Consider the following 27,868-nt stretch of genomic DNA (forward strand, 5'->3'; position numbering starts at 1 on the left):
AATGCTGAGTCCTGGTGACCCAGCCCACCCAACCCGGGCGAGACCCTCACCCCAGGGGCAGGGGTCAGTGGGCTCGCTCTCACCACCCTGAAATCCAGAGGGGACCACAGTGGTGGGGGGGGGCCCAATTCCCAACACCCCCACCCCGTCAGCACAGGCTGGACACGAGGCATGGGATATGTCTTTATTAAAGATGCAAGCAAGCACAGAAAAGCCTCACGTGTGGTGCTCAGTAACATCCATACAGTACTAAAAATAGAAAAATAGAAAACAAATTTCACAGAAAGCAGCCGCCCTCGCAGATACACAGAAAAAAGGTGCTGCCAAGCCCACCGCGCGGTGCCACGGACCACCTGCCCCGTCCAAGCTGCTCTCCTCGGCAAAACAACTGAAGCGCGCGCGACCACCCTTTCCAGACGGCGCTCGGCACAGACCCTCCCGCGGAGGAGGCGACTCCTCTGGCCCCACCACCCCGGGCACGTCCCAGACACGGACAGCCGGGACAGCCCGGTGCACAGGGGCGGCGACACGCGTGCATGTCGGTGGCCGGCCCTACGGCTCGCCCGCCGCCTCTTGTCGCTCCTCCGGCCCGGTGTGGGCAGGCTAACGAAGCGGGAGGCAGGGCAGGGCTGACCCCCGCCTCCGGTCCCTGGAGCAGCACCGAGGCGACCCTGCCGGCCCATCCGGGCCAAGACGGGGCGCCACACACACCCGGGGGGTCTCCGAGGCTGAGAGCTGCAGGCCCAGACGGAACAATGAACGGTAGGTATAGACCCAGGAGTTCTAGAAAGTACTATCAAGCCATCTGTTTGCCAACATAAGCAGGTTTCTGCTTTGGGGAATCAAAGACCGTGGAACGAAAAGTCAGGTTCTGTCTCTTCTGGGGTGGCGGGGTGGGGGGGGAGGTTCTTGGGTCACCGCATCGCATCGCATGCCCGTCCCGCCGGGTCCTCTGCGCGCCGGCCGGAGGGCAGCCTCTGAACGCGCCCCCCGCCCAGCTCCTGCTGCGTCCCAGGGCGGCTGCTGAGAACCGAGCGCCACCGGGGCACCCCACCCCCGCCTCACCCCGGTCCTCACCGGGGAGGGCCGAATGGCTGTGCCGTGTGAACGACAATAAGGATCAAGTCAACCCTGAGCGCTTCCCGCCACCTGGGTGTGGCTCTCCTGAGCCCCTCGGAAGTGAACTTGTATTTGGTTTACTGACATTTATTTAGGTTTCCAGTGAAAAGCTCTATAAAATACAATACGTAGTGTGGGTTGTAATAAAGGTAGACACTCTAGTTGCGTATGTTAACAGACGTGACACGTGTGGTCCACCAGAACCGCCATCTTTGTGGGCAGACGTTTAGACTTCAAAGGCGAGACAGCTGCTCTGGATCAGAACTCAAACCCGCTTTCTCCAAATTCTCGGGCCATGTCCCCTCCCTCCCCCAGGGTCTCACTTCCAGAGTCTGTCCAGCAAGAAACAAATGAGTGCAAACGGGACTCTGAGCTATAGTGTCTGGGTACTGTGAGCATGCAAGTGTGCGGTTGCTGATATTATAAATGAAAATCGAACGTGAGGTCGCACTTCCCCATCTTCTGCTTGTACACCAGGTCGAACTTCTCGTTCATGGAGACGGTGAAGATGTCCTTCCACAGCCCGACCCTTCCTGCAACACAGACAAGGGCGGGGCGTGCTGAGTCCGGCCAGCTGCCAAACCACAGGGAGCTGGGGAGAGGGACCCGGAAGGTTCCAGACCTATTCCCAGACCCCTCTGAACCTGTCCCGTGGGGATCAGGCCAGCCATGTGAACTACAGGCTAGCTGAGCCCGCTTCCCCAAGTCTGGTCATCCCGGTGTGCTTTCCACCCAGGACCACAAACGTGCAGAGCTGAGGCCCTGGGGAGGGCCCTGCCCGTCCACCGCTGGTCCCGAGCACCAGGCAGAGCGGGCGTGAGAGTCCCCACACCCCCGAGGATGGACAGTGTCCATGGACCGGGCCTGCGGTTCAGGTGCCACGTGGGATCTGTGTGCTCCGTGGCACCACTACTCACGCAGCTCAACAGCTCCACCAAGGCGGCTGTTGCTTCTGGAGAATTTTAAAAGGGAAACAAAATCATCCCCCAAAAGGCAGAAGGTTTTATGGTGGGCAGGGAGCTGCTGGGGCCAGGTCAAGGGTGGAGATTTTGAGAAGCCTGCCTGTGTGATGTCAGGGGAGAATTGACAGGGGAGAATTGACAGGGAATAAAACAATCAGAGCTCCCAACTCAACACCAAAACCAGTCCCACCCAGGCCCCCATGGCTGCTCCATCACAGCGACACCCCAGTGAGGCTTGGTCAGACCCCCTCTGCCCACTCCCTGCAGGACATGAGGGGCCTGGAGCCAAGAGATTGATGGGCTGGCATGGGCCTTCCCCTTCTTCGTGAAGGGAGAGAGCTCAAAATGATGAAAACTGCTGAACCCACTTTCCTTCACTACAAGATCTTCAGTTCTGGTCACTATAAATGGTGACTGTGAAGAAGTCAGGAGCGGGTCCCTGCCCTCCCGTGTGCAGTAAGTGCGTCACCCGGAGCACTGAGGCTGAGGTTTTTACACACGGGCCTCGGGGCACTGAGATGCTCGTCTAGAATTCTGTTCACCGTCGGTGTCCCAGCAAGCATCTTTCATTAAGCTGCACTATTAACAGTTGCCCCTGTCCTGGCGGGACCTGATGTATAAAACTGCAACCCTGCAGACGCTGAGCTAACAGATCCAAAGTGACATGGATTTTCTCTTCGGTGATGAAAAATTATATGTTGGTGATGGAGAGGAAAAAACACAAAAGACTGTTCTTGCTACCCTCTAAGGACACCTCAGGGTCAGAATTAGCAAGCTCTAGACCCAAGACACCATATATTTTTTTTCCAGATTATTTTTCTCAGCTGAGGCAGCTGAGAGCTTGTCAGAGGAGTCACCCACCTGGTTTAGGATTTGGACTCAAGACAGTGCAATTTATGCTGTGACATGAATCAAATCTAAGCAATGCAGCTGGCTACTCAAGCCCCTGCATTCTCACCAACGCAAGGAGGTCTTCTGAGCAAAGAGGCAATGTGCTAAAAGAAAACAAAACCAAAGAACTGAAATAAAGCAAAACCAAGGTAAACGATGATAAAAGCAAACACAGCGGAAGGAGCATATGTGCACGCAGTATGTTCTTGACACTTCTTAACCACACGAGTGAACCGAGAGGGGGGCTTCTGGAGAAGGTCACACCCAAGGGTAACAAAACACAGTGAAAGCAAAACTAAAAAAGAGCAAATAAATTTTAAATTATAAACATTCGTGAAGATGCAGCCAGGAAATAAACGGCAGGGTGACGTGGCTCGTTAAGGTCTTCCCGGAGAGTGGCCCGCCTGCCTTGACAGGAAGGTGCCCAACCGCCTGACCTTCAGCACAGCCTGGGAGCCACACGAGTCGGCAACCCCACCGGCCCTCTGTATGAGGAGGACAAAGGGCCGGAGCAGCTCCTCTCGCCCCTCTGGGCGGCTGCCCGTGGAGTCCGGCGTCATTCCCGAGCCCTCCCCTCCGACCTGGGAGCTGGGGACCAGCCTTGGCCCCGGATCTGAAGTGCTGCGGACGTGAATGCCTGAGCCCTCTACCATGAAGCAGCTGCAAACAGCACGAGCCCTCGGAGCACAGAGGGCGGCCCCCGCAGATCTGGGGCAGACTCCTGCGGGAACGCCTGCCCGCACCTCAGACGGCTCTACCCCAGCACCCCGCTCTTGTGCTGGAAGGGCACGCTGGCCTCCGTGACAGCTGCCCGGCCAGCCCTGGAGAGATCTGCACTTCCTGCTTGCTGTCCTCTCTCACCCACGTACACACACACATACCCCTCACATATACACACAGCACACACACCATAGACCCACCCACACACACACCCCTTCCCCGGGATGCGCTGTACCTCACCTGTGTGGCTCCCTCCCCTGGGGAACGGAGGGAGCCAGTTGGAGCTCGAGGAAGCCGTGTGCACGCTCTGTGCTCCTCAACTCCACAGCCCCAAACCCATCCCCGGGGAGGAGCCATCTGAGGAGGCGTCTGCCTGAAAACCTCTTGCCCACAGAGCCTGAGACCCCCTTCCCAGGAGCCGCCCCCTGTGGACTCCACATCCTGTGCAGGGTCACGGGCCAACTCCAGCAGGGGCTTCCAGGATCCTCAGTGGCCCTTTTTGGGTTACCTTCTTGCCCCCCACCCCGGAGAGCAGAAGGCTCTGGAGATATGAGGCTGAACCCTGACTTGGGGTGGGGGGAGGATAGGGGTCTGGAAAGCATGAGGACACCGGCAGGCAGGGGGCGGGGGCCCAGGGGCCCAGTTGGGGGAAGGCGCGTACCCCGGCCCACGGGCAGGGCCTCGGCGTTGCAGCACTGGTCCACCAGCTGGTGGCAGTGCTCGATCAGCGACTCCAGCTGGGCCTTGTCGCAGGACACCCCCAGGAACCTGGCCAGCTGCTCCACCATGGTCACCAAGTCCTGGAAGACAAGAGCGGAGACACGGGAGCCCATCAGAGGTGGCACCTTTGTGGAATACGACTCTGGGGACCTCTTATCCATGGCCTGACTCAAGTCCTCGAGACAAGCCAGATGCCAGAATCTTTGGGAAATAACGATCCAGGGTAAGAAACTGCCCGAGGGCACTCAGCTCCCGAGGGGCAGACTTGGAGTCCAGCCCCGGTCCTCCGTGAATCTGGAAGCAGACGAGAGGCCCTGACATAGCGGCGGACATGTCCAACAGCAGCAAGCAGTAAAGGAAGGCATTTGGGCGCTGTGCCAGGGTAGGACCAGCTCGCTCTCTCCTTCCTTCCATGCCATCAGCTGGAACCCAGACGGCACTCAGGAGAGCCCCGAGGAGGCCCCGGGGGACCCTGGACAGGCCCCAGAGCCAGCCCACCTCACGGGGCAGGGAGCTGGCTCGCTGTGAAGATTCGGTGACGTTCGGTGCGCTGATGTGAAGCCGCCTCTGGGCCCTGGCGCCCCGCACTCCTGATGGCACAGCTGCCGCAGCCTCACCATCCAAGGGGCCCTGCCCACCTGCTCGCCACACAGCGCCGCCCCTGAGGCCACGTCCTGCCCCGGGAAACACCGAAGCCCCTGGCGGTCTCCACGCCAGCATCGCCACATCCAGCGTCCCGCCCAGAGCCAGGGCTGTCTGTCAGCAGACTAAACGCTGGCAGTGGCTGGGTCAGGTGAGGAGAATGCCAGAGGCTGTCTCCTCTCCCGCAGGCCTGCAAGGCAGACACAGCCTCTGGACGAGTCTGGAGGAGCGGGGCACAGGGCTGTGTTTCAGCTCTGATGTTTCCTGTAAACTGCACGCCCTGCTCCCTTGGGATGAAATACTAAGTGACTCATAAAAGTGAGGCTCTGGGAGGAACCTGCCAGCCGGCACCCGGGCCCTGCAGGTGCGTCTGCAGCTGGACGGGCGGCCTCCTCCTCACCCTGCCCTGCCATGGAGCCCCGCGCCCCCCACCCCAGCACAGGGGTGGAGGGGAAAAAAGATGAAAAGACAACTCGTGTCCGCCTAGACACGGGAACGCCCACAGCACTCTGCTCACAGTCACCCAGATCGGGAACAGCCCGAACGCCTGAAGCCCAGAGCAGATGGACAAACGTACGACGGCAGACACGCTGCCCAGAACGTGCCCCGGGAAGCAGGGGAGCTCACCAAGGGGAGCAGTGGCCAGACACCCGCACACACCCGCCGGGTGGCCAGCAGCCTGCAAACCAGCCCTCTGCCCCCCACAGACAGACAGGCAGACAGCCTGGACGAGAAATGCAGACTTGGCCACCTTGGCCTTTGCCCCGAGCTCGTCACCTCACCTCGACAGGGTGCTGGGTGGCCGCCGGGCGAGGCCGGCTGGTGCTCCACCACCGTCGAAGCAGAAAAATAAACAGGCCTCTCAAAAGCACTGCAGGCCACCCCTGACTCGGGAGCTCCACACGGCCCGAGCCAGGGCAGGAGCCTGGGCCCACCTGGAACCCTGGGGTCCCAGCCGCAACCCTGATAACCAGGCGCTACAGGCCCTGCCCTCCCTGAGGGCTCCGCTGTGGGACTGAGGGTGAGGAGCCTGGAGCATCACCCCTGCCCCTTAGCACCCACCCACCAGGGCACACACCCCTGAGGCACCCACCTCCTTAGCACCCACCCCAAGGCACTCACCCCTCAGGACACACCCCCGAGGCACTCACCCCTCAGGACACCCCCCCAGGACACACCCCCAAAGCACTCACCCCTCAGGACACACCCGAGGCCCCACCTCGAGGCACTCACCCCCTCATGACACACCCCCGAGGCACTCACCCCTCATGACACTCCCGAGGCGCCCACCCTGAGGCACTCACCCCCTCAGGACACACCCCTGAGGCACTCACCCCCTCAGCACCCACCCCCTCAGGACACACCCGAGGTGCCCACCCCAAGGCACTCACCCCTCAGCACCCAGCACCTCAGGACACACCCCCTTAGCACTCACCCCCTCAGGACACACCCCCGAGGCACTCACCCCCTTAGCACTCACCCCTCAGGACACCCCCTCAGCACTCACCCCCTCAGGACACCCCCGAGGCGCCCAGCCCGAGGCACCCACCCCCTCAGGACACACCCCTGAGGCACTCACCCCTCAGCACCCAGCCCCTCAGGACACACCCCCGAGGCACTCACCCCCTTAGCACTCACCCCTCAGGACACCCCCTCAGCACTCACCCCCTCAGGACACCCCCCGAGGCACTCACCCCCTCAGGACACCCCCGAGGCACCCACCCCAAGGCACCCACCCCTCAGGACACACCCCCGAGGCACTCACCCCCGAGGCGCCCACCTCGAGGCACTCACCCCTCGGGACACCCCTGAGGCGCCCACCCCGAGACACTCACCCCTCAGGACACCCCGAAGCGCCCACCCTGAGGCACTCACCCCTTAGGACACCCTCCTGAGGCACTCACCCCCTCAGGACACCCCCGAGGCGCCCACCCCGAGGCACTCACCCCCTCAGGACACCCCCAAGCGCCCACCCCGAGGCACTCACCCCTCAGGACACCCCGAAGCGCCCACCCTGAGGCACTCACCCCCTCAGGACACGCCCCTGAGGCACTCACCCCCTCAGGACACGCCCCTGAGGCACTCACCCCTTAGGACACCCCCCTGAGGCACTCACCCCCTCAGGACACGCCCCTGAGGCACTCACCCCTTAGGACACCCCCCTGAGGCACTCACCCCCTCAGGACACGCCCCTGAGGCACTCACCCCTTAGGACACCCCCCTGAGGCACTCACCCCCTCAGGACACCCCCGAGGCACCCACCCCGAGGCACTCACCCCCTCAGGACACGCCCCTGAGGCACTCACCCCCTCAGCACTCACCCCCTCAGGACACACCCGAGGTGCCCACCCCGAGGCACTCAACCCTCAGGACACACCCCCGAGGCACTCACCCCCTTAGCACTCACCCCTCAGGACACCCCCGAGGCACCCACCCCCTCAGGACACACCCCCGAGGCACTCACCCCTCAGGACACCCCGAGGTGCCCACCCTGAAGCACTCACCCCTCAGGACACCCCCCTGAGGCACTCATCCCCTCAGGACACTCCCGGAGGCACTCACCCCCTCAGGACACCCCCGAGGCGCCCACCCTGAGGCACTCACCCCCTCAGGACACCCCCCTGAGGCACTCATCCCCTCAGGACACTCCCGGAGGCACTCACCCCCTCAGGACACCCCCGAGGCGCCCACCCTGAGGCACTCACCCCCTCAGGACACCCCCCTGAGGCACTCATCCCCTCAGGACACTCCCGGAGGCACTCACCCCCTCAGGACACCCCCGAGGCGCCCACCCTGAGGCACTCACCCCCTCAGGACACCCCCCTGAGGCACTCATCCCCTCAGGACACTCCCGGAGGCACTCACCCCCTCAGGACACCCCCGAGGCGCCCACCCTGAGGCACTCACCCCCTCAGGACACCCCCAAGGCGCCCACCCCGAGGCACTCACCCGATGCATGTCTTCATACTTGAGGAAAAGCACGTTTGAGTCCATGTGGTGCTCCCAGAACTCCTGCACGTGCTCAAACCAGGAGCCGTAGCCCACTGTGGACACAAGGGGACAGGTAAGGTCACGGGGGACCGGGAGCGTGGACGGCGGCTCGCTCCTCTGCCCAGCAGCTGTGACACAGCTCCGGCTCCTCGGGCAGCCGCACATCCCCTGGCCGCCACCGCTCTGACCCGCGGGACTCTGCCCCACCTCCTGGACGCCCAAGGCTCGACCTGAGCGGGAAGGCCTCCGTCCCCTGAGTGCACAGGCACCAGCACCAGGAGCTTCTCTAACACGCGGTGACCGCAAGAGAGGGCTGCCCAGAGGAGCTGGGGCCCAGGGCCCGTCGGTCTGCAGTCAGGGAGGACGGAGCTCACCGGGGGCTCCAAACAGCTGACACGGGGCCCGCCAGGCCCGCGCATCACAGACACAGGCAGGACCAGGAGCCACTGTGTGAACCGGGGCAGCAGGCTGTCCTGACACACAAGCTCACATATGTACTGCAGCTGGCATGTCCCATGACCCTCCAGGCTGTGGCCTGGGGCTGGGGACCCACGGGCAGGTGTACCAGTCAGTGTGGCCAGGCTGCTTCACAACGTTCTTCATAAAAAATACGGGTTCTCATCACCGGTTCACACTGACGCCGCTCACTGTGAGGGCATCTTCCAAGGGAGCTTCCATGTGGATCAGAGGGAGGTCTCGGCCAAAGAACGTGGGGGCCCCTGGGCCGGTGGGGCCTCGGGGAGCAGGTCCCAGCTGGATAACAGGGGCCAGTCAGGAGGGGTGGCCACACTGCCAGGGCCCTCACTCAGCTGAGCACCCATCCACCTCCCAAACCTCAGGACACAACACATGGCCCAAGGCCAGAGGAGCTCCTGGCCTGAGAGCAAACCCCAAGGACACTGGTGATGGCCGCACGGGAGTGACCAGCACTGGGAGGGAGCCCCAAGGCCTGGGGCGGGCACCTCCTACACGGGGCAAGCTTGGAGCAATCGGTGAGGGCTGGGCAGGCAGGCAGCAGGGCGAGGGGCTGCAAAGGGGCCTCAGAGAAGTGGGGGGCATGGGCGGAGGGGGTCAGAGGCAGACGGCACCATCAGACAGAGGCCAGGCAGGAGGGCGGAGGGCGGAGGGTGGAGGGCACAGGACGACGACTTGGATCAGAGGCAGCTGGCCTCTCACACCCTCACTGGCCGTGAGACCAAGTAGGCCCTGAACCTTTCTGCACCTCCTCCTCCGTGAATGGGGTGACAACCCCCCCACCCCCTACCACCGGGTTGCCACCCCGAGAGAAGCAGGTACAGGTCTCGGCCCCCGGGGACCAGCGGGGGCATCGCTGTCTGTCCTCTCAGGTGGGAGGCACTGGGGGGGTCCCACCTGTACTGCTTAAGTCCACCGAGTGGCAGAGCCACGGGCACACGCGTCACCAAGGCTGGGAAGCGGGGACCCCGACCCTGCCAGCCCGATCCAGTGGCAGTCTGCCACCCTGCTGGCAGGGCGCAGCACAGCAGCAGCCTAGGCCCGCAGGCTGAGGGGCGTCCTGGGAGTGGAGGTATCGATCGGTCAGGGGGGCTGGTGAACAGAGTAGAAGGCCCTCTTCAGGCCAACTAGGCCCCTCCCAGCCATTTATGGAGAAAGAAAGGGGCGCTCTGGAAGATGAGGGGGATGGTGAGTGGGCAGAAACAAATCAACACAGCGCAGGCTGCCACCGAAGGTCTCACTGGGCCCGCTGCCAGGTGAACCCTGGCCCTCCTGGCCTGGTCCCCCCGGGGCCAAGGTTTCAGACTCCAGGTTTCGTACCCTCCGGTCAGCCTGGCACATCCCTGCTCCTCCCACCCAGGAGGAGACCCACGCACAGAGCAGGACATGAGGGCCAGGCCAGCCTTCCCGATCTTCAGCATGAGGGCGAGTCCAGAGAAGGGAGGGACCTGACCAACTCGCTGGCAGGCTGGTGACCCTGGGGGCCCTGAGCAGACTCTCCTCAGTCCGGGCCCACAGCTGGCATGCAGACCAGCATTCTGGGACTGAGCGGTCCATGGGGCACGGACGTGGAGACCAGAAAACCCCAACCCTCCCAGAGAACACTCACAGACAGCCAGGCCGTGAGGACGGAAGACCCAGGTGCTCCTCCACCGAGCTCCTGCCCTCCGGCACTCAGGCCCAGGCCCCACCCCCCACCCCCGCCACCCTGCAGTCTGTGCCATGACCCCAGCACAGGCCTCGGGGCAGCGTGCCCTGGCTGCCATCAGACGGCGAGTTTCACTGACTCTTCTGCACGGCACTCAAGCTCTTCAGCACCTTGGACAGAGAAGGTAAGCCTCCTCAGAGCGGGAAATAAACGAGACTGGGTGCTCTGGTGCAGGGGCTTTGGGGGACCACAGCAAGCGTGTGCAGCCTTGACCGTCAGTGCCAGGCAGTGCTGTGACCTTCACGAAGTGGAGGGGCTGGTACTGGATGACTTATAACTGCTCCAGCCTGAGCAGGGGGCTTTAAGCCCTGCCCCGTGGGGCAGTGTGAACGCAGTGGACGCCCACTGTTTACAATGGTGGTGTTCCCACGCCGGCGGCTGCTTTAAAGGCAGGAACGCAAACCAGGACTTAAAACACGGCTCTGGGAACCAAACGCCCGACAGACCAGGAGGAGCCCGAGCCAGTTGATGGGCTGGGGGGGGAGGGAGGCTGAACAGAGGCCTTCAGCAGGTTCCCAGGGCCTTAGGGCACAAGTGCTGGGGCCACCCACACTTGTCCCCTCCCACCCGAGACCCCTCTGCCCCAGGCTGGACTGAAGCAGAGACTCAAGGGCAGGGACGAGAGGGCCTCAGGCACGGTGGGGAGCTCACTCAGGAGGTCTGGTCTTTACCCAGGCTCCAGTTCAGCCGCCCCAGGTCCCATGTAAACTTGGGGTGCTGCACTCTTGGACTGCCTCTATGCGGTTTATCCTGCTCCTGCCATGTAATCTCACTGCAGAACCCCTGCCCTGCCTGGGCTGGACAACAAATGGACAACCAGGCTGAGGGTTCCCCGAGCTGGGAAATAAAACAGGAAGTGTATTTGCAGAAGAATCTCCGGACGGACTTAATTAATTAATTTCAAAACCGTCCTGGGCACAAAGTCTTAGGCAGCAGGGTGTGCAGAGAAGCCAGGGTTGGCAGGTAGGGGAACAGACCCAACCCCATGGCCAAGCGGACAGCTCCCTCCCTGGTCTGCTCCTCCCAGGGGAGGGCAGACACAGATGGAGGGGCCCTGGCATGCTCAGCCCCTGCTCAGGCCTCTCCCCTGGGAACATGCTTCCTGCCCAGAGCACTGTCCTGCTCCTCCCTCGGGGTGAACCCCACCTGCCACACTGGCCTGGGGCTGGCAGCCACGCCTGACCCTCAAGTCCAGCTGAAGGCCCGTGGCCCTCACACGAAGCTGCGGCCTCCACACTGGCCTCGGGCACCCATAACGGAGGGATCTAGGCCACTGTTCCCACAGCTTAGAATCCAGGCAGGGATACAGACGCTTTTCACTGGGGGACTTCTCAGAACCCCAAGGGTATGGGGAGAGAGATGGGCTTCAGAGTCGGATGCCTGCTCGGCCTGGTACAAGCTTCCTGACCCCACCTCAGCCCAAGCTCCGCTGCCCACCAGCAGGAAAGCAGGCCGGCCCCGCAGTTATCACAGTCCTGGGGTGATGGGAAGCACCCCAGCGGGAACATCACACAGAGACACTCACACTTGTCGTTCATGAACCTCCGGCAGAACTCCTGGAATGTGCCTCGGTAGCTCATGGTCCGCAGCGAGCGGTGGAACTGGTAATAAGACACCACCAAGTCCTTGGGGTTCCGGGCCATGTATATGACCTGCAGTGGCACGGTGGGGGCAGGGGAGGAAGGATGGACAGGGGGACGGATGGACGAGGTTAGTCTGCGACCCTCCATCCCAGGTAGGCCACCCCGAGAAGGTTCCACTGACCTGCAACCTAGTCTTCTACCCTGTTACCCACAGTGAGGTCAGCCCTTCACACACTAGGACCAAACACCTTCTCACCATTGCTCTGTTTCAGCAGAAATGTACTCCTGTCCACACGACAGCATCAGCTAGGACAATTACTTGCGTGTTTGATCACATTTCTGTCCTCTAGCACTACTTGTTTTTTTTTTAATTGAAGTATAGTTGATACTTCAGAGAAGACTCTTGAGAGTCCCTTGGACTGCAAGGAGATCAAACCAGTCAATCCTAAAGGAAATCAGTCCTGAATATTCATTGGAAGGACTGATGCTGAAGCTGAAGCTCCAATACCTTGGCCACCTGATGCGAAGAACTGACTCACGGGAAAAGACCTTTATTGCTGGGAAAGATTGAGGGCAGGACAAGGGGATGACAGAGGATGAGATGGTTGGATGGCATCACCACTGACTCGATGGACATGAGTTTGAGTAGGCTCTGGGAGTTGGTGACGGACAGGGAAGCCTGGCGTGCTGCAGTCATGGGGTCACAAAGACACAACTGAGCAACTGAACTGATAGTTGATATACAGTATTATATATGTCACATATATAAAACACAGTGATTCAAAATTCGTAAAGAGTATACTCCTTTTATATAAAATGTCTGCTATATTCCTCATGTGGTACAATATGCTTTTGTACCTTATTTTATACATGTTGTTGCTGTTGTTCACTTGCTCAGTTGTGTCCAGCTCTGCAACCCCATGGAGTGCAGCATGCCAGGCCTCCCTGTCCCTCACCATCTCCCAGAGTTTGCCCAAGTTTGTGTCCATTTTATACAATAGTTTGTATCTCTTAATCCCCATTCCTATCTTGCCCTTCCCCCCTTCCCTCTCCCCACTGGTAACCACTGGTTTTCTTTTTATCTTTTGAGTCTGGTTGTTTTTATTACATTCAGTAGTTTGTTGCAGTTTTTCAGATTCCACTGAAAAAATCATATAAAGTGACACCAAACAGTATTTGTCCTTCTCTGTCTGACTTAGCATACCACCCCCCAAGTCTAGCCCCACTGCTGCAAATGGCAGAATCCCCTTCTCTTTTTATGGCTGAATGGTTTTTCATTGTACATATCTACCAGACCTTCCATATCCATTCATCTGATGACGGGCACTGAGGGTGCTTCCGCAGCTTGGCTATTGGACACTGGGCTGCTATGAACGCTGCGGTGTCTCTAGAACTTCTTTAAAATCAGAAGACAGAAAAATTACGGTCCTGACCCTCCTGGTGATGAGAACTACAGACCTCAAACATCTCATGCAGTTGAGAAAACAGAAAAAAGCAGAGACAATGAAAGCAGCTGTGAGTCCTTAGGTCGTCTTAAACAGGCAGAGGTTGGGCCCTGGCTGGTCAAGTTCAAGTTCAACTGTGAGGAAGAACCCAGACAAGTAACATGGATATAAAACACTAGCAACAAGGCTCAAGGACGTCTCTCCGGGGGTCCCACCCCACCGAGGTTCTCTGGGAACTTGTGCCTGTGACAGATCACCATTTGGACTGGCAAACAGGCCCCTCGTTCCAGGAGTGGGGAGTGGCTGGGAGCACGGGGTTACCTTGGAATCGCCGTTGTGGAGGTCAGAGGGCAGGAAGCGGTAGGGGAGGTGGCTTTTGATGAGGCGGGGAGATGTCAGCTCCTGCAGCGGGCAGAGAGGGGAGGCGGTCAGAGGAGGACACCCAGACTTCCTGACTGGCCCAGGCTGGATGGGGCCTCGGACGAGTCAGGACCAGCATCCCCGCCCCAGAAACTTCTCCCTGAAATATGACCCCCAGGCCTGCCCAGGCTGGACCCTGGGGGGCAGACACGAGCCAGACATGGGCACCCACAGCCTAAGTCTAAGTGTACCGGTAGGGGTCTGCTTAGAGGATTGCTCAGAGGGCGGGCTGCAGCCTGGAGCGGCCAAGAGCGGCAGCAGGACGGGCCATGAAGGGCCGCGGAGGAACCAGAAGGCAGGGTGGGGGGCCACTGGGCTCTGCAGTGGTCTCAGTGCAGGGCTCCCCGCTGCTCCTGGCCGCGCCCGGCCCCTCCATCGGCCAGCGCTCCGCCCCCAGGCCCTGACTCGGGGGTCCCCGCCAACAGGCCCTAGCCCGTCCACATTGCTCCTGTCCGGTGGGGCCACTGGGACCCTCGGTTTTCCTGTCCTGTGGGCTCACTCGCTGGGCTGTAAGTGCTGCAAGGGCTCTGACGTCACAAGGTCAGCTCAGTTCTGGGTGGGACCCCAAGGCCAGGAGCAGGGCGGCAGCAGGGGGCGCCCACCCGGCTCCATGGGGGGCTCAGCAGGCGGCAATGAGAACACTGACCTGGGGTGGGGGGGTGGGGGTGCTCTCAGAGCTTCAGAATGCCCATCTCATGGGAGAATGAACGGGGGGCCACACGGGAAGTGAAGCCTGAACTAAGAGATGGCAGAGGGGAGGGTGCAGAGAAAAAAGCCCGGATAACGTCTGAGGGGTAGGCTGGACGGGATGTTTGTTTCTCTCTTGGTACCAAGTATTTATGATGCAAACACACCCTACCCAGTCCGCCCCACAGGCAGGATGAACCACAGCAGGAGGCCCCTCACCCCACCTTCCCCCTAACCCCCGTCCCCCCCTACTCCCCGGCAGCTGCCTCCTTTCCTCCTGGAAGTCACCCCTATCACCCACTGGTTCAGTTCCAGGGTCACTGTCACCAGCTCAGGCTGGCAGTCTCTCCCCACCGGCCACCTGGGGTCCCAGGAGCTCGCTGCTCTCCTTCCAACCACAGGAAGGCCCTACGGGGCTCACGCGGGCGTTGACGCCTGCCCCGAGCCCACCTTGATGATGTCCAGGCCTGGCTGCGGGTACTCCAGGACCGGGAGCTGCTCGTCGATGTTCATCAAGCCGATCTCATCGGGGTCGGCCCCCTGGCTCACCAAGTAGACCACTTCCTGCAGCAAGCTGGTGCCTGGAGGGAGAGAAGCTGGTGAAGGGGTGCCTGGAAGGAAGCCCGAGGGCCAGCCCCGCTCTCAGGGGAGCACCAACCGCCCCAGGAAAGGGTTGAAGGGCTGCAGGTCCTGCGGGGAGGTCTCGGCAGTGTCTTGAGTCGAGTGGAGGAACAGCGGCCTCAGCACGAGACCCTGGCCTCAATGCCACCTCTCGGGGTGACTGTGGCTAAGCCAGCCTTTCTGAGCTCCTGTCTCGTCGGCACCGAATGCAGACAGGAGATTTCTCACGGCCGCCATGAGGGGTGAACAGGACGCGTGGTGCCTGCCTCCCCCAGGGACTCGAGGACTGTGATGAGTGCGTGATCTCAGTCCTGGGCTTCCAGAAGCTGAATTTCCATTTACTCAGGAGGGATGAGGGTCCAGGGGAATGACTGGCCAGTCAGTTACTATCCACAATGAAAACCACGTCTCCTGGTATCTACTAAAGCGAAACACGGGTCTGACCTGTAACTGGAGAAATGTACCGGGACAACACCGAGAGATACGGGCCAGAACAGCCCCGCAGAGTTACTCAGAAGAGCAAAAGGCAGAAGCAGCGACAGACTTCCTCTTCTCGGGCTCCAAAATCACCGCGGATGGCGACTGCAGCCACAAAATCAGAAGACGTTTGCTTCTTGGCAGGAAAACTATGACAAACCTAGACAGTGTGCTGAAAAAACAGAGATATTACTCTGCCGACAAAGGTCCCTAATCGAGGCTATGGTCTTCCCAGTGGTCATGTACAGTTATGAGAGCTGGACCTTAAAGAAGGTGGAATGCTGAAGAATTGATGCCCTCGAATTACGGTGCTGGAGAAGACTCTTGCGAGTCCTTCGGTCAGCAAGGAGATCAAGCCAGTTAATCTTAAGGGAAATCAACCCTGAATACTCGTTGGAAGGCTGATGCTGAAGTTGAAACCCCAGTATTTTGGCCATCTGAAGAACAACAACAATCAGGACAATGCTGAGAGACACGGACCAGGACAGCCCTGCAGTGTTCCACAGAAGAGCAAACCCTGGGAACAACAGAAACGTCGGTGAGCAGCAGGGTGAACGCATCAGCCCCGAGCCTCGGACAATGGGAACCAGGCAGCCGTGGGAGCCAGACGGGCCGCAGTGCCCGGCAGGGCTGGGTCTAGACGCGACGCTGAGCACAGTGAGCGAGATGCCAAAGGGCGTCTGCTCTTGGCTGTGGTCACCCACCAACCTGAGACACGGGGACCATCACCCCCATTTAGAGGTGAGGGTCCTGAGGCCTAACAGTGCCCCTGGTCGCAGCACCGGTGTGTGGCTCCCATCCCCCGGCTCCTCCTGGCGAGGCCTGTCCACCCAGTAGCTCAGGGCAGCTGCACCTGGGTGGGGGAAGGGAGGAAGGTGGGTGGAAACCAGGAGGTTACCCTTAGAAATCAGACCGGGGGCAGTTTCCACCAACATGGGCCTCCTCCAGGGAGGTCTTCAGGCTTCCCTGGTGGTTCAATGGTAAAGAATCTGCCTGCAGTGCAGGAGATGCGAGTTTGATCCTGCATTGGGAATGTTCCCTGGAGGAGGAAATGGCAACCCACTCCAGTATTCGTGCCTGGGAAATCTCATGGACAGAGGAGTCTGGCGGGCGACAGTCTGCGACTGAGTGACTAAACCAGCACCACCAAGGAGTTCTTCAGGATCTACATTTAGTTGCTCCCAACCCCCACCCCTGCAGCCCCCCCAGGCAATGACCCAGAGAGCCATTCCTGCACATTAGTACGTCTTACATCAATATCGACACAGCAATTTCACAAGCTCCATCCGTGCCTCCATTAAGGATCTGCACCAGCCTCATTAGAGCCCACAGGAAGCTCTCTGCAGCCTGGCCCTCGCAGCCCGCTCTCCAGGGCAGCCCTGTAAGTCCATATCCTGGTGGAGCGCCGCTTGGCCCTCTGGTCTCCAGCACAGGAGGGCGCACCGTGCCCCTGCGGGCAGTAGGGAAGACGGGGAGTGGGGTACCCGGGACCAGCTCGGGCAATGGCCCCTGGTTTCTCCAGGCCGGCTTGGCAGCCGGATGTGACAAAACCACCACAGAAAAGAACGACCGGGGATGATGATTCTACCAAGCAGTCACTACCCAGGTCCAGACAACACTCCTCAACCGAAGTCCAAACACAGGCCCTGCAGGCAGACCGCCCTGGCTCTGCAGGCTCTCCACCGGGCGCCAGCTGTGTCCGGTCCTCGCCCTGCCCACCAGCGCCTCCAAGTCCCACCGCCGAAGTGTCCCCCCTGCCCGTTAGCAAGGACCTTGCTCAGCCCGTCCACCCCCTCTCCTGGCTACCATTGCCGGGAACCCTGGGCCCTGGCCCTGCCTGCCGTTCTCAGGTCCAGGGACGCAGTCCTGCTCAGCCTGCAGCCTCCTCTCCCCAACTCCAGCTGTCTGTGCTGCGGCCAGCCTTCTCCACCGCCCCTTGCACCCAGTACCCCAGGGCCCAGGCCTTCCGGGGCTGCACTTCTGCCTGGTCACCTTGGACTTGCGCTTTGGGCCACCACTCAGAGGCCTCCCCGGACCTTCCAAGTCTCCCCAGCCCCAGAGGTACCGGGCACCCTGGGCTTCCTGTCCAGCTGCATGCAGCGCTCCAGGTGCCGCTGGGGAGCTGACAGGTGGCGGCTCATGTGGGCAGGGAGTGAGGCTGCGTTGTGTTATTAGTTTTTACAGCAGCTGTAACCAATTACCACCAACTCAGTGGCCCGGAACAACCCAGGTACTACCTGTCATTCTGGGGGGCCAGGAGGCCCGTACAGGTCTCACGGCGCTACCACCAATGTGTCGGTGAGGCTGCGCCCCGTTCTGGGCTCCAGGGAGAACCTGGACCTCTGCCTCCTGCTGCCCCAGGTCACATCCCCTAACACCTGCGGGCACCACTCACCCGGACCGCTCACATCGGAAACACTCCAGCCCCCTCGCACCCCAAGCCGGGCTGCCTTCCCTCGAAGACGGGCTGATGGGTGACACCCGGGGCAGGGCCCGACACAGCGGACGCAGGGTTTACAAGCACCCCCAGGGTGGATAAAGAAGCTCAGAGTTCAGGTTCTGGGCCAAGGTCACAGCGCTGGGAAGGGGAGAGTGACCCCTGGAGTGGTGGGAACCACACCCCTACACGGACGGCCTCCCGTCCCGTCCGGGGGGGAGCACGGGGGGGGCCACAGCCAGCCACCAGGACAGGACGGGCAAAAGCAGCTGGGGGTGAAGCCGGGCCTCAGCCCCCTCCCCACCACCCCTCTGCATCTGATCCCTCTGGGGAGAGGTGCCCAGGAGGCCAGCCTGCCGCCCAGCAGATTCAAGGTGAGGTGGAGGAGAGCCAGGCTTTCAACCCAGGAACACGCAGGACTAGCCAGGCGGGGCCTCAAGGGGAGTAACAAAAGCCACGCGCTTTCTGGCAGCTCATTTTCAAGTCAACAGATGCGAGCCAATGGCTCACAGGCGTGCTTCTGCTGACAGCAGGGAAACTGCTCCCGGGCAATAATTCTGACACAGGGCCTCTGGCCAAGACCTAGGGCAGAGAACGCTGAGGTTTTGGGCGGAACTCCCTGGGGATGGCTGGGGTGGAGCCCGTCCAGAGTCTCACCGGAACCCTTGGGGACAGGACGGACCAGCACACCACGGTCGGAACCAGTCGGACCTGGATGCCCAGCTGCCAGGATCCTGGGGCTGGAAAACTTTGGAATTCTGTTCTTTTCATTTCTATACTTCACCGAAGATCACACTTATATACCTGGTTTAAAAGTCAGGAGAGGACTTCCCTGGTGGTCCAGTGGTTAAGAATCTGCCTGCCGACGCAGGGGACACAGGTTCGATCTCTGGTCCGGGAAGATTCCATGAGCCAAGGGGCAACTAAGTCTGCGAGCCACAAGGAAGAGGAGCCCCCCACGCTCGCCACAACTAGAGAAAGCCAGCGTGCAGCAAGGGAAATCAGCACACTCAAAAAAAAAAAAAAGTCAAAAGACTGAGGTCAGAAAATCTCACGCCCTCCCCACCCCACTCCTGTGAATATAGCAAAGCCTTGCTGATTCTTCCCTTACCATCCAGTTTCTGACGTGCTTACACCGTTATTTCACATCTGTACGTTCTGATGGATTACTGACTGAGCCGCCTTCCTTCCTGCAGGCTTCTCTCCCCACACGGTCTTGGCACAATTCTGGGTCTAATGCAAAGTACAGCGTGTAGTGATAATGCTTCCTTTCTCATACGAGACTATGTTTCCTTCGCTTGCTTGCTCAGTGTTTTATGTGCCTATTAACAATTCCTTGCCCGACTCTAGAAAATAATTCCTCGCAAACCCCCCCCAGCCAAATGCAGGGGCTGTGCTCAGACCCCATGAATCTCTGAGGGTCGTGCCCGCCCCCTGGCACCCCGCAAATGTCTCCCTGCATCTCCGTGGGGCTGGAGGGACTGAATCTTCTAGCCGTGTGCCCTTCGGTGTCCACGTGCACGGCAGCAGAGCCCACCTTCCATGAGCTGGAGCCTGACGACAAGCGCCTGCTTCTGCCCGACTTGGGACGGCTGGCTGAGCTGGGTATGGGATTCCAGGCTGGGGACCTGAACCCACGTTCCCATCTTCCAGCTGCCAGCGCTGTGCTGAGAACCCTAAGGTCCTGGTTCCTCGTCCCTTGAATGTGGCCCAGTCTTATCTCTGGAAGCTTTGCAATCTTCTCTTTATCTCAGGTTTGAAATTTCCCAGTTAAGTGCTTCAGCCGGGTCTCTTATTCATGGCGCCTAGAGGCACATTCAGGCACTAGGGGGCCTTTAACTCAAGCCCCCAAGTTCTGGAAATCCCGATTCCAGTAACGTTCTCTCTCGCGTTCTCTCTCGCTGTTCCCTCTTTCTGGAACTCTGAGACCTTCTGCTTTTCTTATCTCTTTGCTCCCACTTGTCATCAATTTGTAACAATTTTTGTTCCACTTTCCGGGACATTTCCTCCGCTTCACCATCCAAACCTCACAGCTGAGTTTTAAAAATTTGAACTACGAGGTTTTTAATTCCAAGAGTTCTTTCACGATCCTTACTTGCTCACTCCTGGTGCGACTGCTTTCTTCACCGAGAGCACACCTGTCTTCACTCTCTACAGTGGAACAGAATCAAGAGTGCCAGGGGTGGTTCTTTTTTTAGGCTTTCTTCTGCTCTGCACATTGTCTTGGATTCCTCTGAGCGCCTTTTGCCGCTTCTTGTCTTCTTTTGGCAGGTTTCTGTCCTTCCTGTTGGAGATGCTAAGATCCGGAGACCTTGAGTCCACCCACAGGTGAGAACAAGCCCCAGGACACCGTTCTCTGTGGTGGACAAGGACAAGCCCCAGGACGCAGCCGTCTGGTGGACAAGGACACAGCCGTCCATGGTGGACAAGCCTGCTGACCACAGGGCCTCATGTCTGTGAATGCAGCCCAGCCTGGCGCCCTCACAACTATGACAGCAGATGCCCGTGTGTGAGCATTTCTAAGTCTTTACTTTGGGGTCAATTTCTACAGAGCAATTGCCCCCACTCTCTGCCCTGGGGGACCACAGGCATCCCAGGAGCCGAGCAGGAGGGTGGGGCTGGGAACCTCCCTGTCCAGGGTGTGGTCTTCACCTGATCTCCATTTCTGACTCAGCACTGTATCCCAGCTGTGTGTGACAGTCCCAACTCCTCGGCCTCTCTGGACCCACTTCCCCCAAGAAAGCTGCCTGTCGTTGCAACAGCCTTCTGTCTTCAAACTCCTCCGAGAGGCCCGGTGTACGACTCCTGGGCTCTGCAGTGAACAGGTCCACATACCTGCTGCCCTCCCCTCTGCTGGGATTGGGTTCCCTAGCTGCCAAGTCAGCTAACACTGAGCCTCCAAAATCCACCATCATCACGCTCCGCCTCCCAGGGGCTCGGAGCTTCCTGCTTCAGATCATCACGTAGTGAGGTCTGCAGAGGGCGCAGCGATGAGCGCTTGTGCTCAGTCCACCCCGTGGGCGCTCTGCAGGCACCGGACACAAAGGCGCCACAGCTGGGGTCAGTCCAGTTCCCTCAGGAAAACAGAAAACCTCCTGGAACCCTTCTCCTTTACAGGAAGAATACATTAAACCACTGGAGGAGGGGCAGCAAAACCTGCTGCCCACCCCGCCAGGGTGCTGGGGAAGACCCAACATGGCTGAGACTGGGTGAAAGAAAAGAACTCTGGCCCCTGTGGGCAGGGCAGGAGCCCGTCCCTGGGATATGAAGACCCCAAGTGCAGAACGAGGGATGTGAGACTCTTTCCTGCACAAGACCCACCATCAAGGCGTAGTTGGCAGCCACTGGACGGCATCACTGAGAAAGTTCCATCAAGGCCAAGAAACCCAGAGCCTACCTAAGGCTGCGGCTGGACCAGGCAACGCCCTCAAAACCCTCCTCTCTCAGCCAGTAACAGAGCAGCAAGTACCAGCTGTCCACCCTTGAGGGAGGGGACAGGGTGTGGGGAGAAACCCCTCTTAAGATTCAGACCAAATGCTGAAGGGAGGGCTGGGAAAGATGCTAGGCAAAAGGAGATGGGGGCAGCAGAGGATGAGATGGTTAGATAGCATCACTGACTCAATGGACATGAATCTGAGCAAACTCCAGGAGACAGTGGAGGAGGCCTGGTGTGCTACAGTCAGTAAGTCCTAACATCACTGAGCAACTGAAGAACACCACCAGGACAGGAACACTGAGGAAAGACGCTCTGAACACTCAGCACCCCCTCCACGCGAAGCCCAAGGTGATGCTACCGGAATTAACACCAGAGGTCACTCAAGTGACCAGAGTGATACCAGAATTCAAACACAGCCCAGTGCCCACTAGACTGACTCACCACCTACACTAATGGCCTGCAAGAAGCACAGGCTGATTTCAAAGTATCAATACAAATGATTCCAGTCTCTAATGCTGGCACAGGGTCTAGCATTCAATCAAAAAGTAGTACACATCAAAAAAACCCAAAAAGACCAAAAAAGCACAAATCCCAGTCACAAAACAAAACAATCAACAGAATCAGACTCAGAGAATAGTAAAGTATTCTGACTTAAATGTTGAAGGATTTCATGGAGAGGGTGGACAACATGCATAAACAGATGAATACTTCAGCAAAGAGATGGAAACCACAACGGAAATGCTAGACAAGAAATAAAAACACAATAACAGAAATACAGAATGCTCTCAGTGGGCGAATGAGTATACCTGACACAGTGGGAGGATCAGTCAACCTGAAGACTGACCAACGGGAGTGACCCAAACTGAGACACAAAGAGAAAAACAGGGTAAAAAATAGATGTCCAAGAACTACAGGACAGTATCAACCCGTCTAACACATATGTAGCTGGCATCTGAGAAGAAGAGCAAACAGGACAGCAGACCTAGTTGCAGTCATGACTGAGAATTCTTCCAAAATAAGCAAAGGCATCAAACCACAGTGCTGAGAAGCTCAGAGAACCCCAAGCAGAGTAAGCATCCTCCTCCCCTAAAAATATATACATATCTGGACACCTAATATCCAAGCGCTGCAAATCAAAGATAAAGAGGACACCCTGAAGACCATCAGAAGGGAAAAAAAAATCCATTCCAAAAGGAACAAAGAATCACAGCTGACTTTTCAAAGAAGCAATGCAAGCCAGCAGACAACAGCGTGGCACCTCTGAAGTCCTGAAAGATGGGAGGTGGGAGGCACAGGAGGACGCTCAGTCCCACAGTGAACAGACGAGATGGGTTCTGAAAACACCAGTCCACTTCAGGTAATCAGGGGGAGGAACAGGGAGAGGAAGGGAAGGGAGGGCAGGAGCACACCAGACAGAGGGAGCCAGGCTGCAGGGAAGGGGGAGCCAGGCACACCACAGTGCTGGTGAGGAAGCGGCGGGACAGGTGAAAGCAGACCACAGGAGGGCGGGCAACAGGGCGGACTTCACCACTGCCCGAAGGCCATGGCGGAGTTGGGGAAGAGAGCGAACCCTCAAGGGCGTGCTTCTGTGTTCCTAAGAGGTCACTTTGGCTGCAGAGAGAAAGGTGAACCCAGGGGGTAGGCCGCACAACAGTCCAGGTGAGAGAGGAAGGCTCCCAAGGCTGCAGCAGGCCGAGAAGGGTGGGCAGGTGTGAGCACTTCCTGGGGGGAGGGGCCACAGAAGCAAAGGAGTGAGGGGCACGTGGGGGCGGGGGATGGCAGAGCGGTCCTCACTGCCTCGAGGAAGGAGAGGTGAGGAGCCCCATGAGACCCTGGAGCTCAGAGCGGGCTCGGGGCCTCCTCCTAATTCCACGGGCATCAGGAGATGCTCCTCCCGGTGACCCTGCTCCCTTCTTCCTCCAGAACCTTGTGGGTTCCAGGTCTCATATGGTGATGAGAAGAATGCTCCCCCAGCCAAGCCTCTCGAGTATGGGCAAACAGCTGGAGTCAGAGCAAAGGGAAGGAAGAGGGAGGAGGCAAGGCAGAGGAAGGGGAAGGTCAGAGGAAGGCAACGAGTTATCTGGAACCAAACCTCCGGGGACATCTTCAGGGAGGCAGGTAAGCAGGTGCTAGTTGGGGAGCACTCATCACCCTGGAGCTGGAAGGGAGGGACACTGACTCTGATCTTGACACAAACGTCAGCTCAGGGAGGGTGGCGAGTTCCTCCCCAAAACTTCCTAGCTTGCTTCTGGATCTGGATTTGAGGCCAGTCTCCTCCCCAGGCTGGGGGAACATGATAACCATCCCTGGAAACCTGGGAGTGTCCGGCCCAGAACCGAGGCCAGGTCACTGCTGGTTCCCATCTCCTCTGTCCATCTGTCCAGCTCTCCTAGGGCTGGTTCCTCCCCACCGTCTGCAAGTCAAACCTGCACGCTCAGGCGCTGACACCACCCTTGCCCCTCACAGGGCCTGTTTCTATCCAAGAGAGGCAACAAAGAACAGGAGACTGCTCTGAGGCTCAAACACAATGGATGGGGAGGCCCCACCAGCCCTCACGGCCAGGTCCCGCCCACCTCCTCCATGCAGCCCCCCTGCAACCCTCCTCCTTGGAGCCCCCCGTCCCTGGGCCCCTGACCTGACCCCTGAGAATGAGCACCCTGGCCAGTCGGGCAGCCGTCAGCATTAGGAGCCTGGCTTCCCAGTGTCCGCGTGAGCACCTTGAGGGCTGCGTTCACGACACTCCCCGCGCCCATCTCCCGGGCCTGGGGACGTTCTCAGCCAAAGATCATCCAGCCTGGGGCTTGTGGGCCTCCCCGCCCCAGGGGCGTCTTAACGCTTAAGACTTTCATGAACCCATCAAGTCCAACCCTCTCATTTTTCAAGAGCAAACTGAAGTCACACAGCAACAGGGCTGGAGCTAGGCCAGGCTCTCCCCACCTCCCCAGCAGTGACTCACTGACCCCCACCCCTCCATCAGTGACCAGAGAATGGGGGTTAGGGTCCCTCAGCTGCTGTGTGACTCTGAGCAAGTCCCTGCCTTCTCTGAGCCTCTGGATTAACACGGCAGAGCTCTGGGCAGGTGGGACTCGCCAAGGGGCCACTTCGCCACGCCGAGGGCCCATGGCAGACTACGAAACTACACCTGGCCTGCGTTCAAAGTGATAACCCCTCCAAGGATCCCAGAGCAGAAGCCTCCTCTGTGACTGAGCACTTCACTGTGTGGATTTCACAGCAGGGGAATCGCCTGAGGGCAACCGCCTGGGGGTGGGGGGGATGAGGGGGGAGACCGAGATGCTGCCCCCCAGGCAGCTCCTCCTGCCACACCAGCTGCCAACGGAGACAACCTCCAGGGCGCACCGTCTCTGGTTGAGCGAAAACCAGATTTGGGGGACCGATTCTTCAGCCCCCTCCACGATCGTTTTGAGTACCGAACTCTACAAGCAGTGTGGGCTGGGTGGACATGGGACCTCCAGAATCCAGAAGCACTGGCTCAGCAAGTGCAGGTCACCCTTCCTGAGAAAACGTCTCACTTTTCCTGTCACCATCCCACGAGGTGGACAAGAAGGATGGACTGGGTGAAGGTCAGGAACCAGGAAGAAGGCAAAAACGGAACAGCAGAAACTGGCCTACACAAAACCGCGACACTCTGCTTCTCCTTCACTCCCGGGCTCGCCGCCCACTCAGACAAGCCTTGTACCAGGCACTTGAGCTTGGGCGACTCACTTCACCTCCCAGAGTTTCTGTGCTGGACTTCCGAAATGGAAGACCACCTCTGGTCAGAGAGCTCCGCAGGCAGTTTACTGCGATGATGGACACAGGCCTTTGTAAGTGACAAAGCACGGAGCACGGCAGGTCGTCAGCTGAGGGCTACTCACGTTGTTTCCCTCTGGCTCACACACAGTTCGGACAAGGGTGTCTTCAGGCTGCCCGCGCATGCGTGCTCCGTCACTTCAGACGTGTCCAGCTCTCTGCGACCCCATGGACCGTAGCCCGCCAGGCTCCTCCGTCCATGGGATTCTCCAGGCGAGAGTACTGGAGGGGGTTGCCACTTCCTTCTCCAGGGGGGTCTTCCCGACCCAGGGATCGAACCCGAGTCTCCTACATTGGCAGGTGGGTTCTTTGCCATTGAGCCACCAGGGAAGCCCTTAAAATGGGTTTGTGTTGTTCAGTTGTGTCCGACTCTTTGCAACCCCATGGACCGTAGCCCGGTGCGCTCCTCTGTCCATGGGATTCTCCAGGCAAGAATACTGCAGGGGGTTGCCATGCCGTTCTCCAGGGGATATCCCTGACCCAGGGGTCAAATCCACATCTCTTATGTCTCCTGCATTGGCAGGCAGGTTTTTTTTTTTTTTTACCACTAGCGCCATCTCAGGCTGCCTGGTCCGCAGGTAAAAGGAGCCAGCAGGGGGCAGATGGAGAAACAGTAAGGGCCTGGAAAGACCGTAAGGGCTGTGGGAAAAATAATTTTAAGCTTTGAAAAGGAGGCTCTCTCGGGCTGTGTGCAAAGGGACCTCACACCAGGATCTCTGGCCGAGCTGGGTTCTCTATCTCCGAAAGGAAGAGCCAATGTTTGCTCTCCTGAGAGCAAACTCAGAAGAACATGTTTTTGTTTTTGAAAGATGCAAGTTACAAACAAGATGTGAGGTTTGGTTATCTAGAAAACTTCCTTAAACTAACACCTCATTCCCATCAAGGTGCCCAGAAAGGACCCTGCAGAACCCCAGCAGGCCCCCAACGCTGGGCCCTTCTAAAGCCTCCCCCACAAGCATCCAGGCCATGCTTTTCAAGCAAACTCTACACCCGGGGCCTCCCCCAGCCTGCCAGCGACCCAACTTCTCAGCCGCCATCTCCTGCTCACAAAATGGAGGGGGGTAACAGAGAACCACAACTGCCCATCTGCCACTCCAAAGTCCTCAAGAGTGCCCACGTTTTTCACAATTCAGAGGTAGGCAGACCCTGCCCTAAACTGACAGGAGGCCATTTTCAGCCTTCAGTGATCCCATGTAACAGGAGGGAAGCGAAGTGCTGTCCCGCCCACACCCAGCTGGGGGTCTTATATATATGAATGATATCCCTGGCTCTAAAATCTGACCTTTCCTTTCACATGTCCTTTCCTTCTTCCCGAGGACAGCCCAGCAGTGCCTCCAGAATCCTCCCCACCCCTCCACTCACAAGCCCCTTCCTTGGCCTTCCTGGGAGGACCAGGCCTAACCCCGGGCATCTGGGACCCTGCACAGCAAGGACAGCCAAGCCTACAGGCTCTCCCAGCAACCTGCCGGTCTGCTCCTCCGACCACGCGACCTCAAGGCCGCCACCCTGGACACCAGGCCAAAGACGCACTGCACTGTCTGGGTTTAGAGCAGTGAATCCCTTTCTCTCCAGGACAGCGGCAACAACAGAAACCTGCAGGAATGTTCAAAGGGGAAAGTGGCCCCGTTTCCCTACAAACCTCAGAAGAGGCACTACATCAAAAATCTCTTACATCAGGTCCTCGGCACATGCATACCCGCCTGGCCTTAAATCTCAGCTCCGCCCGTTCATCAGCTGTGTGACCTTGGGCGAGCAACCTCCCCTCTCTGAGCCTCAGTGCCCACCATACAGTGGAAGTGGGACCTCACACAGCAGTCACGAAAGTGATGTCCTAATGCTAGGAATGTGACTGCCCTGGGTCCGGGAAGGCAGGATATACCAGGGTGAAGGAGGCGGCCCTGAATCAGGGGGGAACACACTGGGACACTGCACTCTGGGCACGGGCCAGTCCCATCCCCCAGCCGGTGCCCACGCAGGAAATGAGGGACGCACACAGCCCTGATGCCCCGTTTCACGCCCTCCCCAAGATCATCATCAACACAGTCCTGACGCCCCGTTTCACCCCCTCCCCAAGATAATCATCAGGATTTGGCGCTCATCAGAGGGCTGAACCGGACCCAAGAACAGAGAGGTTGAGTGACTGTCCAAGGTCACACAGCCAGCTGGACATCGGGAGGAGAGGCAGGGAGGGGTGGCGGGCCTGGGCCTGTCCGCCTGGCAGCTGCCGCCGCCAAACAAGGCTCCATCCCCACAGGACGCCACCTGGCCACGGACACAGGGGGCTCAGCCTCCAAAAACCTGGTTTCCGCCCAAACCCCCGGCCGACCATCCCCACCCCGCCCTGTCGGGCTCCAGGCATCGCGCCCCCGCCCTCCGCCCCCCACCCTTATCCGTCCCCCTGCCTCCCCGAGCGCGGGCCGCAGCGTCCACGCGGGCGCGCCGCAGAGCCGGCCGGGCCGGGGTCCGCGCGGGGCTCACCGGACTTGGGGTAGGTGACGATCCACACGTCGCTGGGCCGCACCGGGAAGTTGGCGATCTCCTCCATCTTCCCGCGGCAGAAGGGCGGCAGCCGCACGCCATGGAACTCGAAGTACTTGCTCTCGAATTCGCCCGGCGTGCTGGGGGTCTCCGCCTCGCTCTCCGCCATGCCGCCGCCCGGCCTCGCAGCCCCACAGCCCCGCCGCCGCCGCCGCCCCGCGCCCTCGCCCGCCGCCCCGCAGCCGCC

The 27,868-nt window shown here is 59.4% G+C and overlaps 1 protein-coding gene across 3 annotated transcripts; it reads right to left on the reverse strand.

The window, feature by feature from the left end:
- Window positions 1-170: 170 nt before the first annotated feature.
- SULT4A1 (sulfotransferase family 4A member 1) lies at window positions 171-27,868 on the reverse strand. 3 transcript variants are annotated; one of them, XR_014081619.1, is made up of 9 exons: window positions 27,622-27,868; window positions 14,813-14,943; window positions 13,577-13,657; window positions 11,753-11,879; window positions 8,004-8,098; window positions 4,354-4,492; window positions 2,943-3,076; window positions 2,037-2,181; window positions 1,191-1,652 (listed from the first exon to the last, which is right to left on the reverse strand). XR_014081619.1 is itself a non-coding variant. In XM_081587884.1 (7 exons), exons 1-7 carry the CDS (start codon window positions 27,788-27,790, stop codon window positions 1,540-1,542), a joined length of 855 nt encoding a protein of 284 aa, XP_081444010.1. In that variant the 5' UTR covers window positions 27,791-27,868; the 3' UTR covers window positions 171-1,539. The 3 variants fall into 3 exon arrangements, 1 of the variants encoding a protein (XP_081444010.1); XR_014081618.1 differs by lacking the exon at window positions 2,037-2,181 and having other exon boundaries at window positions 171-1,652; XM_081587884.1 differs by lacking the exons at window positions 2,037-2,181; window positions 2,943-3,076 and having other exon boundaries at window positions 171-1,652.

Source organism: Giraffa tippelskirchi, chromosome 4 (assembly GCF_054371585.1).
Source record: "Giraffa tippelskirchi isolate mGirTip1 chromosome 4, T2T-mGirTip1v1.2.pri, whole genome shotgun sequence".
Taxonomy (NCBI): Eukaryota; Metazoa; Chordata; class Mammalia; order Artiodactyla; family Giraffidae; genus Giraffa; species Giraffa tippelskirchi.

Bases quoted from the DNA above. Each gene is read 5' to 3' on its own strand.
- SULT4A1 (XM_081587884.1), bottom strand. From the start codon at position 27,790: ATGGCGGAGAGCGAGGCGGAGACCCCCAGCACGCCGGGCGAATTCGAG. The intron at 4,493-8,003 runs GTGAGTGCCTCG...CTTGTCTTCCAG, and splicing joins AGTATGAAGACATGCATCGG to GACTTGGTGACCATGGTGGA. The intron at 1,653-4,353 runs GTACGCGCCTTC...TCTGTGTTGCAG, and splicing joins GGCCCTGCCCGTGGGCCGGG to GAAGGGTCGGGCTGTGGAAG.